We start from the raw sequence: 18,820 nt of genomic DNA on the forward strand, positions 1-18,820 counted from the left end.
CTGCTGTTCACCACCACTCTCCCAGGCCTCAGACTGCTGTGTAGTGGGCCATCAAAGCCGAACCTCTCCCCTCCACCTCTGCCCTCCATAAAAGCAGCACCTCCCCTCTTCCTCTCATCTTCTAACACACTCTAAATCAAGGGAGACTCTTTCCACTCGGAAGAGAGCAGGAGCACAGACAGACAAACAGGGCCTGTTTGCCTCAGTCAGTATGGGTGTATGTGTTATGACAGAAACCATTATCAAGTTCGCTCCACAACAAGACTGATGTCATCTTGCGTGACTCAGATATAACGGTATCACACCATAATATCACATCTTCTGACTGTGATTTCTATATTTTTGTTACAGTGCGACAGATAAGGAACAATCAGGTGTTGTTAATATGCAGCTGTGGCTTCTCATTAGGTTGCGTAACCTACTTGGTATTTAGGATACTGTCCTCCTAAGATGGCGAGGCCGGAGGCATAACCACTGGAAAGCAGATAATTGCGCCCCCTGCTGTTTGTCCTGACTTATTCATCTCTAATTATCACCCAGGAGACCAGAAAGATCTTTTCTCTCTGACAAGCTGTCTGAGAAAAAGCACAAGCCAACCAAGCAGATCTTGCACATGATGTACTCCTAAAATAGTCCATGTTCAGCTCAATTTGCAAAAGGGACAGAGCTATTATTCTCTGCTTCATCGTGGTATGTTTAAGGCGGACATGTGCTTTACAAACTCATGATTCACATAAGGAACTATTAAGACCCTAACACAATTTTAAAACTGCTTTTTGTGTTGTTTTTGAAAACTTGTCTTTCCCCTCACTCTCTGAATTCAATCTACAGCACAAAGTGGGTGTTGTTCTATGTTTGTAGGTGTGCAGAATATTGATTGTTCACCCACAGTCATTACAGAGACAGGAGAGCGTGGCCATGGCACCTCTGGGACTGAGTGAGAGAAAAGAGAGAAGCGGTCCAGATAAAACCCGTAGAGGATGTTTATGCGAGCGTGGCGGAGGAGGAATGTCAGCCTGAGAAGGAAGCACTTTGCACTCTGGCTCTTCAAAACCACTGAGAGCAAGACTCATGTTCCATCTCTGCTGCTGGTGACACAATCAGCAATGCCTGTGTATGTGTGTGTGCACAAGAGAGAGAGAGAATGAGTGACTTGAGTGGGATCTGCATGCTAAAGTATGGGTTGTGTTTTTCCTGTGTGAGAATGCATGTGCAGTTTGAGTTTGTGCAGCGTGCTGTATGGCTCAGATGTGTGTAGGTGGATTGAGTGGGAGCACTGGGAGACTGAAGATGCTCTTGTCTGTTTCTCATAAACCGAACAAGACTGCCTGGGCAAATGAACCAAAAATTGTGTTGGTCTTTTGTGATTTAAACAGCCTTATTGCAATAAAGGTGGTCCAAAGAAAGTATTACAACAGGTGTAGCTGTTTATAGCAATGCAGCTCTGGAAAGGATAAAAACACTTTATAACCTAATGCATCCAGGCCCTGTTACCACATTCAATCTAATTATTTAAAATTGCCCTTCCTAATAGCTATCATTCGAAGTGAAAACCTGATTAATTTGTCTTGTGTAATTGACAGTTGTAAAATGAGAAATGTACAGTTCTGTGTTATGAATAATTCATGAGATTCCTTGTGCAAGAGGCCACACGGGAGACAAAACATTGCTTCAGCTTCATGGAAACTACTCTGTTCAATTAACAGCCTCGCTTATGTTGCAGTGACACAAAAAGGAGCAGCTTTGGCTGCTGAAATGTTTTAGAAAAAATGATCACTGAAGAACAGAGCTGTAAGCGGGATGGCATGAAAGGTACTGTTTGAAACAAACAGGTACTTAACCTGAATTAATGAAGTTTAAAACAGACATTTCACTGTATATTTAAGGTGGATTTATTAGTGTAATGACATGACTCTACAGCAAAGTTCACCAAGGTATTATTCAGTTAGTTTTAAAGCATGACGGCTCTGCAAACTTTGACAACGGAATTTCACACACCTGATTTAACATACGTCAAATAAGTCAAACCCACCAACACAACAGAGCATATTGAAGCAATGTCTCATAAAGTAAAGTTGTACCAAATGCATCTGCAAAAGGGTGTGATTACTGCATGCTTACTGTTTCGGAAGATCAGATTTATAGAAAATGCTTGAAAAGGTGAAAAAAGAACCTACTTATCATGTGATCAAAAAAAAAGATAATCGAGGCAACTGCAAACAGGATTATTATAATAAATAGAACATACATTGCTATTTCTCTTTTGACGTTTTAATCAGTTTTTGTAAGCAAGTCAAATAGGTATATGATGGTCCAGATACAAGCACGCCATAAACAAAGCAGAAATAACATAATTTAAGCCACTGAATACGCAAAGTCTAATGCTGATGCATACAAGGTTTATACATAGATGATATGAACGGATCCAACCAAAATAAGCCCCGTTTAGCATTTAGAGGACATTCATTTTCACATTCACAGATCATCATCTAAAAACTAGCACACTACCAGAAGTTTCACAAGTACATGCAGTGAGTTGCAAATTCTGGGTCAAAGACATCCGCACTGATGAGACTGCTGAAGATGCAGAGGAGTGTTAAAGTTCACAAAATTTACATAACACACCCTCAAAAAACTGTTGGTTCATTTTCTACTGCTAATTTGTGTCAAAAAAAGAAAATGACTCCTGGGGTAAAAAGGTGTGCCTGAAAGCCAGCCCAGCCAGCTTACGCCAGCCATCTCTCTCTCGCTACCTTGCTTTCCCTTTTTTTCTTCCATCCAGGTCAGGACAGGGGCGTCACTGCTCTGGCACAGATGTGTCGTCTCTCTCTACTGCCCCCGATCCTCCTGTCTCTAAAAACAGAAACAGGCAAAGCCGTAGTTAAACGCTTTAGAGGCTAAAAAAAAAAAAAAAAACGGTTTCTGCACTAGCTCTTGTCATCAAGGTTAAAGGCTCCGAAGCACAGTCATAAACTTTAAGGTTACTTGTGGGTGAATCTATTATGAAAACACACTTAGAGAAAACTTTGGTTTGCTACTTGAGCATTTTCAAAGGAGGTGAAACTTTCTATTATGCAATTATTTGTTTGTTGAATTAATTTCAAAGTTTTAAAGTATTTTGCAACGCTGGGAACCCGGCTGACATAACTGATAAGCTCAAAAACCCAATTCTGCTGTGAAAAGGGGGTCTCCCCCAATGGGAGGGAGAACATGGTTCCAGTCCGACAGGTCCATTAATTCTGCTCGGGCCTCTGAAGCATATACTGTACCTAATGCACCTGGAGCTATAAATACATCTCCTACATAATGATGCAAGGGAGCCAGCAACTGGGTTAGGGAGAATCATTGACGAGCATCCATTATGTCAGCCATATCCCCAAAGAAAATGCGGCTTTGTTAAAGGAAAAGATAAAATTTTGAGCGATGGGAATTTAAACTTTGTCTCATGCCTCAATAAAATATTAAAAAATATATTTGATTGAATATCTGATGTAAATATGTGGAGTTCTGAGATATATTTTTATACTATGATATGTTTCTTTTCTTTTTTTCAGAGATAAAAAATAAGGCACAAAATCTTTTCTAAGTGCAACCATAGCTATTGTTGAAATAGCAGACATCCTCAGGAGAAAACTGCAAAACACATTTGGTCTAAAAAGTGATTTTGGAAACCATTTCCTCGCCCGCAGCTGTGTAAAACTCAAACTGCAAAAACATGTTTACCATTGTGAGAGTGTAACTTGACATTTTCGAGATGAACTGACAAACATCTTTTTCTCTCTAGCAATTTAACAGCGCATCCACAAGCAGATTCATTTATAACCCCTTCAACCGAATAAGTAATTGAAAGATTCAGTCATGTGTTGCTGGAGACAGTATGGGGTAATTAAATGAGTCACTCAGTTATGTGTTGCATTAATCACACTTGGGATAACCCATAAGGGGCTCTAATAGGTGTATTTAATTATGTATAGCTTTTAAATGGTTCTACCCTCAGTGTGTAAAGTGGTAAATGTGTTCAGCTCCGAGAAAGGTCACAATTTCTCACAAAATGGGACACCTGAAAAAGACTCAACCAACAACATGATCATCAGAGTATACTAACTTATTTCGCTTATATAGAATCTTAAATTACTTAAACTCTAAGTCTGTTTACAATCAAATAAGCAACTTAAACTTACCTTTCATCATCTACTGTAGTGACAGCTCCTGATGGGAGCCTCTTTTACCGTCTTCACAGTCACTACTCATAATGCCCTCTTTAATGGCATTATGTGTCCTACTCTTACCCCCATGGTTCTACACCACTGACCTGTGTCCCCCTGGCTGCCGTTGAGCACATCCCCAGTGCTGCTCACCTCCTCCCCTTCTGCTTTGTCCTCCGGCTTCATCTTCTTACGGGTCATGTGCCCACGGAAGCCAGCTTGGATCTTGGCGGCAGCCCTGTTGGCCTCAGGGTCATCAAGGGGGATGTCCATGATGTCCTCTTCCTCCTGGGGCCGGCTGCACTCCTCCTGCAGGGAAGTATAGTCACAGAGGGGTAGCATATTACATGATTGTCTGAGGATTTCATTTTTCTGCCACATTGGCGGAAGAAAATAACCCTCAACAGATTGCGATACCATATTTTGTTAACTGGATAAGCTACAAAGCTGTGTTTCAGACAGTGAGGGATGTGCGCCTGTTGCAGAGTGGCTCACCCTTATTACATGATTTCAATGGCGCTCTCAGGAGGTCACTAACCCACATTGCCACCTTTTTTCTCTCCCCTTCTCTTCTTGTCATATAACACACTGATGTCTGAGTCAGCCTATTTTGTAATGAATCATCCTTGTCTGCTGTTTTTTTTTTTTGTTTAATAATGTAAAAGATTCTTTAAAAAGGCATTAAAGTGAATATTTAGCAGACATGAATTCCCAACCTGAGCAACAGTCATTGATTAGAAGATCATTGACCATCGTTCCATAGACACGATAAAGCAAAGACTGCTTCATGTGTGACAGATTTATAACTTATTCTTCTTCTTTAAAAAAGGTTTCTTTCAAGGAAAAAATAACTTCCGTCTCTCCAACCACTGGCCAAAACATATGACACAGCAAAAATGTTGCTTTGACCAAAACCAGAAGCTCATTCAGTGTCTAAAAGTACAGCATCCACTGTCCCAAGGGAAACGGGGGGTGGGTGGAAGAGAAATTTCTGGCTTGTCATAAAGTGTCAGTGGAAGAGCGCCAAGGCTGTCGACAAGTTATGTAAACACCAATTCAAATTCTGTGGCGAACACATATCAGCTACACCCCGTGCTTTGCTTATAGAAACAGATTGACATTTCACACAAAAGCAGCCCACAGAACGAGCCCACTGTCATCCCACTGCCTCGGTGAAGCAGTGCATCATGTCTCCAGTGAAACCCCTCCAGTGTAGGAGTGTGACCACCCACCTGTTCAGCCAGCATTCATTAGCCTCTCTGTCTGACTGCTCACTGAGCAGCCAGAAAACAGTTTTTTTTTGTTGCAGCAGCAGAGCTGTAGGGCTGCTGCACTGGATTTTGCTGGCTTCACACCTTCTCAGGAGTCGTATTGTTTTTATTGCATCAGGGTACTTGATTTGACACAAATTGGTTTGAGATATTCTGACGCAAATCTCATGCAATATTATGCACCTACGATAAGAATAGCTTGAAAACAGTGTAAAATAACACTTTATGTGGTCAGTTCTCTGTGAAATTGAAATATTTGTGTGAGAAATAGCTAAAATTATATATTTTTTCTCAAGTAAAAGGACAAAAACAAACACACACACATGGCTGTATGCAGTTTGAGGGCAGCCAAACACTAATAAATACCATAGTGTCCAGCAAACTATATCACCAAATTAACCAAAGTGATTACGAATAAAAGAAGAATGTATTTTTAAAAAAAAGTTCATCTAAAGATCCTACTTACATTGTGACAGTCCATGTCTTACTCTCAGAGATGCCTTCAGTCTTCAGGGAAGCTGACCTAGTATGACTTGTACGCCTCGATTTCTATGTGGACCAAGCAAAGCTCTTTTTAAATGAGTCTCCAGAATAATACAGATGCCTCACTGGCTCTTACTAACAATCACTGTATGTTCAGTAACACCCGCTCACGCACAGAGTGAGAGAGAGACATACAGTCACAGAGAGAGGAAGAGAGAAAGAGGGAGGGAGGGAAAGAGAGACCTCCTACAAACATGACAGCATGTGTTCCATCTTTTCAGTCCCATTAAGGCTGCTGACATACTGTGTTCATGTTACCATTAAAAAGCGAAAACAGACCTCAACATTCACCAGCCTGAAGACTTGAGAAAAGTAACCGAAACAAGCTAAAATTGCACAATTTTGATTTAAAGTTTGGTACACATTGCAAATGATGGGCTGATACAGCCTGGGTATAAAATAGGAAATCACAAAGTGACTATCATGCACCCCACGTCATAAAAAATCACAAGTTGCAGTGTTACAACAATAAACTCCACAAATAAAAACAGATGACCAACATAGAAATACTATGTAAAAGCCAGATGGTCATAAAACAATAATTGCTGACTTTCGAATTCCACTAATAGCGAGGAAGTAAACCAGTGTAAGCATCTTGGACTGTTTTACACTAGGAGGTGTTATAAATTTATTAGAGGCTGAGCGAGCTAACAACCCTCTCCATCCCTCTGATCCCAGCTGGTATGGCCGCCCACACGCCTCTGCCAGCCTCAGAGACAAGACGGAGAGGGAGAGAAACAGAAAACATCCATTTATCTGAGTTATATATCTGACATTAACGCTCTCCCGCTGCTTTAGCAACCAGTCAGACAATATGTTAAGTTATCCTCAAGGCTGATTTCACAAACTTGCTTTATCAATCAACTCACTGTTAATTTGCAGGAACGAACACAACTGTGTAATTACATGTATTGTAATCCGTCATGGCAGTAAGTGTGCTCATATTAAATCATTAATGAATCAAACACAGTATGCCTTCTCGTAAGATGATGACAGTATAGGAGAATCACGTGTAAACAGTGAGTAAAAGGCATAGAAATAAAATAAAACAGACAAGAGGTACTGCAGCGGGGTCACTGTTAGAATAGATGGCCTATATATTGTACATTGTACATATGTAGCTTTGTTTTGGCTGAAATAACTTCTGCCACAAAGCAAGCTCACACTAAATAGCACCGCATTGTATGTAAAAACACACAAGTGATGTTTTAATGTTTAATCACTCAGCAACTGCTATTAAAGGTAGATTACTGATACAGATGGTGCCTAGCAACTATCAGCATCACCATCTCCTATTAATTCCATGACGACACTTAGAGCGAGCAGGATGGTGAGGGGTTACCATGGTAACATTCTTAGTAACCCTTCCTACACTCCCCTCCCCGTGTGTTTGGAGCCCTGTCTGTCCAGACAAATCAGACAGGGCTAACTGTGACAGCAGTAAAAATGTTAAAGGCCTTAATTCACAAGACAAATCGTCCAGTCGCTCTTTTATGATGATAGATTACTCAGTGAAGTTTCAATAGGTGGACGCTGTGGTGGCTCCCCAGAGGAGAGTGGATCTGGCACTAACAAAGCCAGAGTATTACAATTTTATGAGCATGCGGCAGAGCAAAGGCCTCAAACAGCATCTCCATCCCGCCTGTATGTGAACAAAGGCATAGATGATGGTGAATTTAATAAGTGAAACTATAATTTATGCACATTTCAGTCAAGATGAGTTGACCCTCTCTCGAATGCATCCTACTACTGTAACTGGAGAGCGGTTTGTGTGTGTTTGTTTGTGTGTGTCCCGCCATTCTTCCATTACTTGTTTTTAACTTTTAATAAATATCTTATTTATTTTAAAATCCGAGACTAATTTGAGCCAGAATCTACGTAAAATATAGAGAGAATGTACAGGTGCATCACACACCTATGGATCTATAAAGAGAACTGGACACAGCATTGGAGGCGGGGGCCCAGTCACATGAAACAAAAAAGCTCAACTTCCCTGGTTGTTAAATAAGCTGTATCTTCAAGATCATTGGCCCACAGAGCAAGAGCACTAGTGGCTACTTCCACATTGGCTCTAGGCAAACTGAATTGGAATAAAATTATTTAATCGAGCTTGTCTTCTAGGCTTTCAAAATGTTTTCAGACCAAATGCATCAAATCCTGAGTGGTATACTGCAGGCTGTAATGCTCACAAAATGTATCCAATCATGAAACTCCACTGGGCCCAAAAAGTCCAAAAAGTCTTTTTCCATAGACTTACACTGGGAAAGAAAAGTCTTGTGTCACTATAATTATATCCAATAACATTTGGAAAGTCTGGAAGAGCCACAAGACTAAATAATTTTAGCCCCATTAAATGTTAGCAAGGTGATAAACTGGAACTGGCCAGCGGAAGTCTCTCATGCGTTGCTATATGGGAACAAAAGATTGAATGGGGTCCTTCCTCTAACAATGTATCCACGTTTCTTAATACATCTATGGGAACAGGGGCAAAAGTCTCAGGGGTCAAGGGAGGGTTGAGGATATATTTGCAAAGCTCAAAGGGCACTCTGCTCTAGTTCAAAGTTTATCAGAGCAAACAACATACAGAAAAATAACTATTTTGGGGATATTCTCAGTCACCTACCCCTAGAGAGTCCAAGCGGGAAAAAAGTGAGGGCCGCTGTTGATCAGACTTGTCCTTGAAGGGTTTATTTATATAGGCTACGTGTGATGGGAACGGGAGCAGACTGTAGCTAAAGACACTGCTGTCTAAAACTGTCTGAACATTTATTCTCAGCCTGCATATATGAGTGGAGGGCACATGGTGAGTTGCAGCAGCTGTTATATTCAAATCATATAAGTTATGGTCATAAACAATAAACTAACAGGGCTATCTGTAATGTATTTTGTGTTGAGAAGAAGCATCACACTTTACCTTGTCACCACTCTTGCTGTCGGGCTCTTTGGAGTCCTTTTCAGGCCTGAGTGGCCTTTCCTCTTCTTGTTGGTCTGCAGCCAGTTGATCTGCACTTTGAGTGTGGCTGATGCTGCCCTCTGCACAAATTTCATCACTCTTCTCCCTTATTTCAGAATCAATCTCAAGTTCCTCTGAATTTCTTTCCTTTGATGTGACCTCTTTTTCAACCACAGTATCCTCCAGCTGTGACTCTACAGGTGTTCTCTGGCTCTCCTCGTTCTCCCCTGATAGATGTTTTGCACTCGCCTCTAAAGTTTCACTCTCCGCCTCCGTCACAGCAGTTGATATATCTGACTGGGTAACTTGTGATGAAGGATTTTCCGCACCACTGCCATCAATTTCCTGATCCTCCACCTCACTATAACCTCTTGTATGTATGTCCTCTTTGTCTCCCCCAGCTGTGTCTGTTGTCTCATCTTCTTCACAGTCAGGTTCATTTGACTTTTCCTCTTTTTTGGGATCCTCATTCTGGTGAAATTCACTTATCTCCTCATTATCTTCATTTTTATGATCGTTTTCATCCTCTGGGTTTTCTTCGTCTGCCTCAGTGGTGGGCTGATGTGATGAGCTGATGGTTTTAACACCTTCGCGATTCTCATCATTGTCACTATCATTTAATTTAGAACCATTTGTGTCCACCTTCTCCTTCATTAAATCAGACATCCCATACTGACTTTGCATTTCCTCCCTTTCAGAGTTAACTTCATTTTTAACTCCCATCATCTCAGGTTCATCATGGTCGTGTGCACTGGATATATTCTGGTCTGCCGCCGCTGCGGTAATCTCTTCGGATTCTTCCTCCTGTTGCGTTTCTAATATCTTAGACTGTGGCATTTTCTCCTCAAACTCTTTAATCTGAACTTCTGGAATATCTTCAAAGTGAACCTCAACCAAGGACTCCTCCTTTGGTACTGCATTACTATTTAAAGCATCCTCTGCATGAGCTAACCTTTCATTTATTTCCCCAGAAGAAGCCTTGATCTCCGTTCCTTCCTCCTCCATTGTTTCTGCTTCACCCTCTCCCTCATGTTGATTGCCCTCAAGGGTTTCAGATTGAGACAGTGATGAGTGTACAACAGTTTCCTCAGGTTGGAGTGTTGAGCTGTCCTCTCCAACAACGTGTGTACCATCATCCGTGGTTACGTCTGTTCCTCCAAGCTCTGTGGCACACACGTCCACATCAGCTAAACCAGAATATGATAGGACCCCCACTGGTTCTTCATTGTCAGTATTTTCCACACTGTCTGAGTGAACAATATTTTCTTCTACAACATCAGTCATTCGTTTATCACCTCCCTCATCTTCTGCCATTCCCAGTTCCTGAGCACACACATCTACACTGGAAATCCCTCTAAATGATAACAAATCCTTTAGCTCTAACTCAGGCTGAGGTTTATCTTGGTCCGGAGCAGAGCTGCTATCTTTTCCATTAGCCGCCCTGTCAGCTTGATCATCTGTAGTTATTGTTGTGTTTATTTCCTCTTCTGTCTCACTTTGATCATCTGGCTGTGCATCTGCAGCTGGAAGTTTGCTGACTGATTCCTCTTCTGAAAGTCCCTTTTCCGTTGAAATGACCTGCTTCTCTGTCATATCCTCTTTTCCTTCTTCTTCTTCTGTGCTTTCACTTAAATCAACCTCTTCAGAGATATTAGGTAGTGTGGTGGAAACTTTTGAGGCTTCTGCTGATTGACTGGATTCATCATCAGTTTGGGACTCGTATGATTTTTCTCTAGAAAGCAGGCAAAATGAAAGACTTAAGTAAGGGAATGTTCAATGAAGTGATTTAAGTGATACTTCTTCAAAATAAAACAAAGTCATATTGCCTCATCTGCGACTGTCTCCCTGCAGCAGGTGGCCTCCTGTCTTTCAGACCTGCCTGCACCTTCTTCTAAACCTTGACAATGCAAACCTGAAAGTGCTTTTAATATTGAGCTGGAGGTCTGTGCTAGTTCCAAGCCTCTATTGCACAATACATTTTTATTGATTTTTTAAAAATGAATTACTATTATAGTGTACATATTTTTATATTTTTTGAAAACTATTTTTTTTCTTTTATTACTATTCTCTTCTATTTCATATTTATGTTTCTTGATTTTTGCAATACTTGCTTTTATTTCATTTTCGTTTACTATGTTTATGTTATGCATCAATACACCAAAACTGGATAAACCTGATTCTGATTGTTTGAAAAGCCGAAGTAGGAAAATGAAAAATGAATAATGGTTATTAGCATTTAAAAGTGAAACCTTCCATTACAGAAATCCTAGTTGAGTGCTATGCTAATTGCAGAAATGTGATTAAAACTGTGCACTTCTTCCCTAATTCTGCTTCCAAATTTTCCTAATCCGGGTAAAAAAAATAAAAAAAAAGAAAACCCAACAATAACCATGTCAACAGAATACCTCATACAGCTTATTCAGAAACTTAAAGTAATAAATGTGAAAAATACAACATTTTATTCTAATTACTTCACTTTAAACTTGTTACGGTTCTTTCCCTCATGTCCGTCCTCTCCCTTCCTCGTTGATCCTCCCGGCTGTTGATTGCACATAAAGTGAGACTCACTTGGAAATGGTCTCCTCTGTTGCAGACTCTTCTTTAGGACTAGTCTGTTGGGGAAAAATACAAAACAACAATGGTGAATAGATAAAAAGATGGGTCAGTGATGTGACATTCATGTTTGTTGTCCAAAGCCCGGTATAATATAAAAATAAGGAAAATGTTTATAAACAAACAAAAAAACTTTTATTAAATTTTTAAATCTCTGTTTAACAAATGATATATATTTATATATAATAATGAAAATATATATTGAGGGTATTGCAAAGTTTAAGAATTATTAGAAATAACAGAAATGTCAAACTAGATGACTGTTGTAACTGTATGGTCAAATGCAAAGAAACTACAAAAAGGGTTAAAAGTCAAATACTCTCAAAATATCTGCCACAGGCATTACTGAATGAGTATTACCAACACTATATTTATATATTACAAAAAAAAAAACCATGACATACAGTTGATTGTTAAGCATTGGAGCATTTTCTCAATTATTATCAGACAGGATGTAACACAATCATCAAGACCCTGAAGGACCTCAAAACAATGGTGGAAAGTTAAAAGGTCTATCCTAAAGTGTGTTTTATTTACCTTTTTTCGTTCACTGGAACACAAGTGACTAAAACCCTACGTAATTTGGGATAAAGTTAAAAAACATATATAATGTTGTCTTTATGCAAATGTATTTATTAAATATTTACATACTTGAATTTGAATTTAATTCTTTAAAATTTAAATTTACATACTTGAAAACATCTGAATTTACATACTTGGAAGTTAAGTTGCAAACATACAAATTATGGCCATAAATGGTGAACTAACAGGGCTACTTCTTTATTGCAAAACTATAATGTTAAGGCATATAAAAATATGTGAATTTATATTCTGTATTGAGAAGAAGCGTCAAACTTAACCTTATCATCAGTCTTGCTTTTAGGCTCTGGGGAGTCCTTTTCAGGGCCGAGTAGCTTTTCCTCTTCTTGGTGCTCTGCTTTCTGTAGGTAGTCAAAACAAATGCCTGACAAATAACAATAACAATTTTGTCATACAGGATAACAGTTAATTTTCTGTTACCCCATAATGTCATCTGTCATGGATGACACGTTTAAAATTATTTTCTTTTCATTCATTTTTATTTGGTTAACACATAAATTGGATATTCCAAAAACCTGATCGTGTAAACGCACTTAATATGGAAATTGTTTGTTTAAAATACTGGCATTTTGTATATCAATAATATTATCTCATATTTAAATCACTTTCACTGTAACATTTTAAATTGTTGTTTTAATATTATTCATTTAAATATATTGCTATTTCATAAAAAAGAATGGTTTACATGGTCAATTATTTACACACACAAACTCACATTTTTATTAAATTAAACAATATATTTTTATTACTTGGCTCTTTAGAGCCCATATTGGGGATCTATTTTTACTTCACGAAGGGCTTTGGACGTCAAAATGCACACAGTAGTGTAATGTAACAAAGTAGAAATACTTTGTTACAGTACATTAGTATTTTTTGGGAGCATCTGCAGTTTACTTGAGCTTTTCATTCCTGTCAACTTTCACATTTACTTCAATGCATTTCCTAAATAAAATGTATATTTCACTCCACAACATTTCCTTAAGCATTTAGTTTATTGCTATAATATGGGTGATGAAAAGAGTAAGGAAGGAAGGGAAAGAAAACTGGATTTTGTTCTTTAAATACTTTAAGTTGTGAAAAAAAAACTTGTTTTCCTTTAAGTATAATGTACACTCAGTTTTTACGGTTGTGAACATGTTACGGATAAATACATTTAATAATGCTCACCACTTTCTTATTTATTACTAGCATTACTTCTAGTTTTACCCTCAATACTTGAGTACATTTAATATAATAAAATAACCTTTGATACTTAAGCACAGTGATAAGATGCTTTATGACATATATATAATATTCTGATACTTGATTTTAACTTCAATAATCAGAGTTAATATTTATATGTATGGTGAGAGTGGTGATTTTGATTATGTACCTCAGTAGCCTTGAATACATGGTTGTCCTGTTTAGCAGCCCACTCAGCGGTGTCCATGCCACTCTCTGCAAACAAACAAACAAACAAACAAACAAACAAACAAACAAACCAATTTGACAGCAGTCAGTGGCATTTGTCACATTTTACCACATAGCCAATAAAGTTGTAGTTACCTTGTATTTGTTTGAAAAGAGCATCGAAGTACTGCGCAGCATATTTAGGGATGTCTTCAGGCTGGTCTCGCAGGACTTCTCTGACCAGCCCCTCCATGATGGCACGAAACCCTTGCGGGACCCGTACGTGAGTATTGGAGAAAAGTACCGACATTTTTTTTTTCTTTTTGATACACTGGGACGGTAACCTCTGTGACAGCGAGGGGAAACCGTTCAGGAGAAGTCGAAGTTGTCCTCAGTATTTCTTCCCGTTGTGTAGCGTTAGGAGGAAGAGAAAAGCTAGCTAACACTGGAAAGTCTCCGCAGAAAATGAGCAAACGTTAACTTGCAGTTAGCTAAGTATGATAGCTGGTTTGTCGTCACACACCAGTTAAGTGCTTAAATATATATTTAACGCGATTCAGAAAGTGTCACTATATTGGTAAATTGCTACACCTGTAACCTGAAATGTCTTGCAGATTGAGCCCACCTGTAGGTTTACTTGTGAGTGTTTTATCTAGCAGTCGGCTAATGTGTTTTGTTGGTGAGCGTTTCTAGGAGACGGTTCTAACTACGGGTACAAACAAGGCTCAAATACCATGAAACTCACATACAAAAAAGGCTTTATTGGAAGTTAAAGTGGGCTCATTACAAACACAGAACACCTAAAAAACAACATCAACAACAATAGGAGTCATATAAAACAGCATTATCTTTAAAAAGAAAGGGAAAAAAAGACATGTATTATTATTGTAGGCTATATCAAAAACCAGATGTGTAGGCAATATCTTCTTCCTGTCCTCTCCCAGCACCAGCTGTCCTCAGTCAGGCATATGTGATGACTGCATACTCCGAGTTGGTGCTCATCTTGCGGCTGACCTGCTGGGGGACATGCAGTCTGTCAGCTGACCGGGAGGCATGTAGGTGACACCTGGATTCATCTCCCCACCACTGGAGAGGAAGCAGAGAAAAACTCATGCAGCATGCTTCGAATAGCAAGATTTGCTTAACAGTGCTGGGGACCTCTCCTAGAGAGTATTTAATAATATTACCACTGATACTAAAAGATAAAACTGTTTTCATTATGTGTAACAGCAACACATCTACTCTAGGCCACCACTTGTTACTCCAAAATAACTTATAACGTAATTTGGTCCAGGCTACATTTTAACCTTGCAACTTGCAGAAGTGTAAACCAACATTAAAAGTGACTTGTTAGACAATGTATCTATTCAGCTGCCAGTTTATGAGGCGCATCCAGCTAATTCAACACCCCTGCAATAAATCCTACCTTCACAAAGGTTATTAGCTGTGAGAGAGATGTTAATTCAATTTTATGGTGATTTTGGAGCCTTTAGTTTGTGGTGCTGTTAAAGGGTAACTTTTCAACTTTGACCCTATTTTTCATGTTTTTGTGTCTAGGAGACTAATTAGAACAACAATATTAAAACTGCTGAGTAACAGGCTGCAATGTAACCACTAAGGGCATTTGGCATTGTTGTTTTACATCCATTAAAAGTGCTTAAATCTGCCGGCTCAGATTATTAGGATTCCCTACAGAGAATGGCCTTTAGTTAAAGAGCAAGATCATTTTTGTTTAACCCAAAACAGCCTTAAAATCGCTATTGCTGAACCAACCAGACTCCACTTAAATAAAATATAATTTTAGCATGTATAGAGCCAACATATTTTTACATCTTTAAGGGTTAAATTAAGGATTTATTTAGCCGAACCAGAGCTGGTGTTTGTCGAAACATTGGAGTATTATTTTCGCTTTAGAACTTTAAATGATTGTTTGTTTTATGATGATAAAAATTACAGTTTATTTAAGCTGAATCTGCTGTGGTGCAGCTTGTTTTGCAGCGCTAGCTGCAGCAATCGTATTTAATAATGGATCAGTTATATAAATTTTTGTTCCCATTAGTCAGTTCGACACAAAAACATGCAAAATAGTGTCCTGATTGAAAAAACAAAACAAAACAAAGTTACCATTTAAATTGTATTGCATAATACTATGATATGTTGCATATATTAAGTCTTTCAAGTTGACATAAATTCCAAATAAACTGGCAAATGACTATATGTTTATTTGTATAACTCTATTTAAACAAGTAAGATATGCTTAAGAAGTGCTAACATTATGACTAAAATACATATGTGCAGACTCCACATTTTCTTGTGTGGCAACCCCATAGTGACGCCTTACACACAGAGTAGCTCCTCACTCCCCTCAAACCTCGAGCTGTCTTTAAAGCATAGCCAATTAACTGCTTATTCATTTAAGCTGATATATTCTGCGTCACCTTGTTCACGATCAACAGTAAACTATAAAAAATAAAAACAGCATAGGCATGTACCTACTTTACATTCATGCAGGTGATCTATTATTCATATAATACAAAGGAGAAAAAACATTCAGTAAGAAAAACACACAAACATATTGACTCTGAAATCTCGTCCCTCACCTCTTTTTGATCTCCAGGAGTCAAGTAGCAGACCTGGGTGAGCTCTGGTGTACTGACACCTCGGACAGTGATCATTATGTCAGCGTATGGAACCTCAGTGTCGCTCTCATTGTCTGGGTCAAAGAAATTTTGAAATGTTTTTGTATTGTAGACAGTGATGTGTTAACAAAAATAACTGTGTTGCTGCTGATCCAGAGATCATCTTACCTGATGTAGGAATTCTCAAAGTCACTCTTTCACTTTGTGTTGAAAGTGACCCTGTGGAATATGACAGGTATGAATAGCAGGACTTTTTTTGGGATTTTTTTGAAGGCCAAAGTATTATATATTTGATATTTTAAACTGTTTACCCTTCACTGGCGAGGGGACAGCGTGAGTTGGCAGTGGCGAGCTGAAATGGGAATGGATAAAGAAATTAAAGAATATACACAATCACAGATTTTAAAAGGTAACTGAACACAAATTTACCCAAATAGTCATTTTCAATTGTACTCACCCAGACCTTGACACAACAGCCCCCCCTGGAATGCACACAGTGATATAAAGATCAAATTATTTGTATTTCCTTTACAGACATGTATGTTCATAGTGTTATATTTCATGATCACCTTTATCATCCCAGCTCTGTCTGCTCCGGTTCAGACACAAGTAAACAGCCAATGCTGCAAGCACCATGGCCACAGCAACCGTAACTGTTGCTAAAACCTTAATTCCAGTAAATTCTCCTGTTAAAATGGAAACAATAATATTAACTTATATTGTATTTTGATTGAAATTATATAGAATGCAGTCACACATTATAACTCAATGCATTTCTTCTAAGTGCCTTCTTACCTCCACTTGAATATTTTGGCATAGCAGGAAGAGATGCTGAGAAATGTAAAATATAGTATATATAAAAAATGTATAGTTACAGTTGTAGAACATTTAATATCAGACATGGTCCTCAAGGTCCTCACCATTTTTAGTTCCAGTCTTTGGGGCAACTGTCCAGTTTGGGGTGCTTGTTTGAGCTGAAACAAAGCAAAAACTAATAAATAAATAAACACTGAAATGAATCTATTTCCAGCTTTGTAATATATATTTTTTAAATAATAGCCAAAGAAAAGATAAAGGCTGATATATACAGATTTTCATATACTAACCTTTCAGTTGCAGTAAAACAATCCGCTCTGTTTTTTGTGGAATTAGCGGGTCATCTGTGGCTTGTGTGTAGCAAGTGTAGTTCTTCTCGAGATCTTCAGTGGACACATTTGATAGATGAAGGGATGTTGTGCAAAAGTTTTTGCTGAATGTCCCGTGACAGACAGAGTCATCTGATGCTTTACTCCAACAGCCACGAATAAATCCAGTGGAGCAATTGTAGGTGCAGTTTAATGTAAGAGAGTCCCCTAATGCTACAGCCAAGAAACCAATGGGTGTTGTTGTGTGAAGACAGCTCACAGAATCTGCAGAGAGAGCACATTTCAGAAAAAAAACAAAACAAAAAGCATTACATCAGATACATGCATATGTATTTAAACAACTTAATGTACCTTGTGTAACCCAGAGCAGGAGCAAAGTGAAGTGGACTGTGATCATCATTGTTGTTCTGATTCCTGCTGCCTCAAAACATGCAATCAAATATGTTGTGCTCAAAATATGTTGTGCTCACAAAGTTTGCTGATGCTTGCACCTGCAGAGAAATACTGAAATACCCACACATATGCTCCAACCCCGGGGTAAGGGTACAGGAAGTGGTGAACAACAGGATTCAGAGATGTGTAAAAATAATACACATTTTCCATTATTGCACCTGACTTCCTGCAAGGTAAAAAAACAAAGCATATTCTCAATACGAAAAGTACACACAAACAAAATTTTACTTTTACATTAACAGTGCAAAGAGTATATTTTGCTTTTGACCTGAAAAGGAAACATGTGATAATGTGGCTTGCACATATTGTATCTGCAGATGCACCATTGCAGCTCACTCTCTGCTCAGAGGATGTGCCTCACATTCATTTTCCACTAACATTAAATTATTTATTATTAAATCCTCACAGTTTGAGGACAAAGGGGATCTTTTGTGATGAAGCTCTCAACGTTCGCATGCAGATTCATTTAATTGACTCCAGAAATCCATCTGCTTTTTCATATTTGTACGATATTTTCTTCTTTTTATATCCTCTAAATGAATTACACAGGTAACATAAATAATTGAAGTGATCCACTAACAGATACAATATCTGGGTTAGCCTTAGCACACACTCATGCATTATGAAAGGGGAAGGTTACAGTTACAGAACATCATTGCACTCCATTATCAGCTACGGCAATCACATGGGACTCACATTTCGTGCTCCTGCTTCACTTTCAGTGACTGAGGGCCTCTCACTTTCATGCCTTTAAGCAATCAGTCCTGCAGGCTCAGACCAAACAGTTTTGAATAAAAATTTGCGACAAAAATGAAATGGTGAAGACTTAATTTGAGATTTGGTGATAATGTGCTCATGGAAAGCAATGCACCTGTTATGTTTTTCAGCTTCATGGATTTTCGTGGCGTTAACACAATCTGGACTGGCTTCAGGTAAGAGCGATGGCTCTTAAAAATATTATCATTATATCATTATTATTTTTTACAGTATGTTTAACAAATGAAGGTAA

At 38.6% G+C, this 18,820-nt stretch overlaps 2 protein-coding genes across 2 annotated transcripts; both read right to left on the reverse strand.

Annotated features, from left to right (window-relative positions):
• Nucleotides 1-1,874: 1,874 nt before the first annotated feature.
• On the reverse strand, nucleotides 1,875-13,884 carry spa17 (sperm autoantigenic protein 17). The gene is made up of 8 exons (XM_042486948.1): nucleotides 13,731-13,884; nucleotides 13,558-13,622; nucleotides 12,446-12,526; nucleotides 11,541-11,584; nucleotides 8,942-10,704; nucleotides 5,943-5,959; nucleotides 4,313-4,514; nucleotides 1,875-2,853 (listed from the first exon to the last, which is right to left on the reverse strand). Exons 1-8 carry the CDS (start codon nucleotides 13,882-13,884, stop codon nucleotides 2,798-2,800), a joined length of 2,382 nt encoding a protein of 793 aa, XP_042342882.1. The 3' UTR covers nucleotides 1,875-2,797.
• A 431-nt stretch (nucleotides 13,885-14,315) lies between these two features.
• Nucleotides 14,316-17,846, reverse strand: LOC121943597. The gene is made up of 10 exons (XM_042487158.1): nucleotides 17,710-17,846; nucleotides 17,320-17,622; nucleotides 17,134-17,187; nucleotides 17,009-17,044; nucleotides 16,783-16,899; nucleotides 16,671-16,695; nucleotides 16,525-16,565; nucleotides 16,382-16,432; nucleotides 16,175-16,287; nucleotides 14,316-14,660 (listed from the first exon to the last, which is right to left on the reverse strand). Exons 1-10 carry the CDS (start codon nucleotides 17,756-17,758, stop codon nucleotides 14,535-14,537), a joined length of 915 nt encoding a protein of 304 aa, XP_042343092.1. The 5' UTR covers nucleotides 17,759-17,846; the 3' UTR covers nucleotides 14,316-14,534.
• Between the last annotated feature and the right edge of the window lie 974 nt (nucleotides 17,847-18,820).

The sequence above is a fragment of the Plectropomus leopardus genome, chromosome 5 (assembly GCF_008729295.1).
Source record: "Plectropomus leopardus isolate mb chromosome 5, YSFRI_Pleo_2.0, whole genome shotgun sequence".
In the NCBI taxonomy this organism is placed as follows: domain Eukaryota; kingdom Metazoa; phylum Chordata; class Actinopteri; order Perciformes; family Serranidae; genus Plectropomus; species Plectropomus leopardus.

Coding starts and splice junctions, on each gene's coding strand:
- spa17 (XM_042486948.1), bottom strand. CDS start 13,884: ATGTCGGTACTTTTCTCCAATACTCACGTACGGGTCCCGCAAGGGTTT. Junction 12,527..13,557: donor ATGTATTCAAGGCTACTGAG/GTACATAATCAA, acceptor GACTACCTACAG/AAAGCAGAGCACCAAGAAGA. Junction 2,854..4,312: donor CGGCAGCCAGGGGGACACAG/GTCAGTGGTGTA, acceptor TTCTGTTTTTAG/AGACAGGAGGATCGGGGGCA.
- LOC121943597 (XM_042487158.1), bottom strand. CDS start 17,758: ATGATGATCACAGTCCACTTCACTTTGCTCCTGCTCTGGGTTACACAA. Junction 17,188..17,319: donor TGTTTTACTGCAACTGAAAG/GTTAGTATATGA, acceptor GCTTTGTTTCAG/CTCAAACAAGCACCCCAAAC. Junction 17,045..17,133: donor AAAGACTGGAACTAAAAATG/GTGAGGACCTTG, acceptor TACATTTCTCAG/CATCTCTTCCTGCTATGCCA.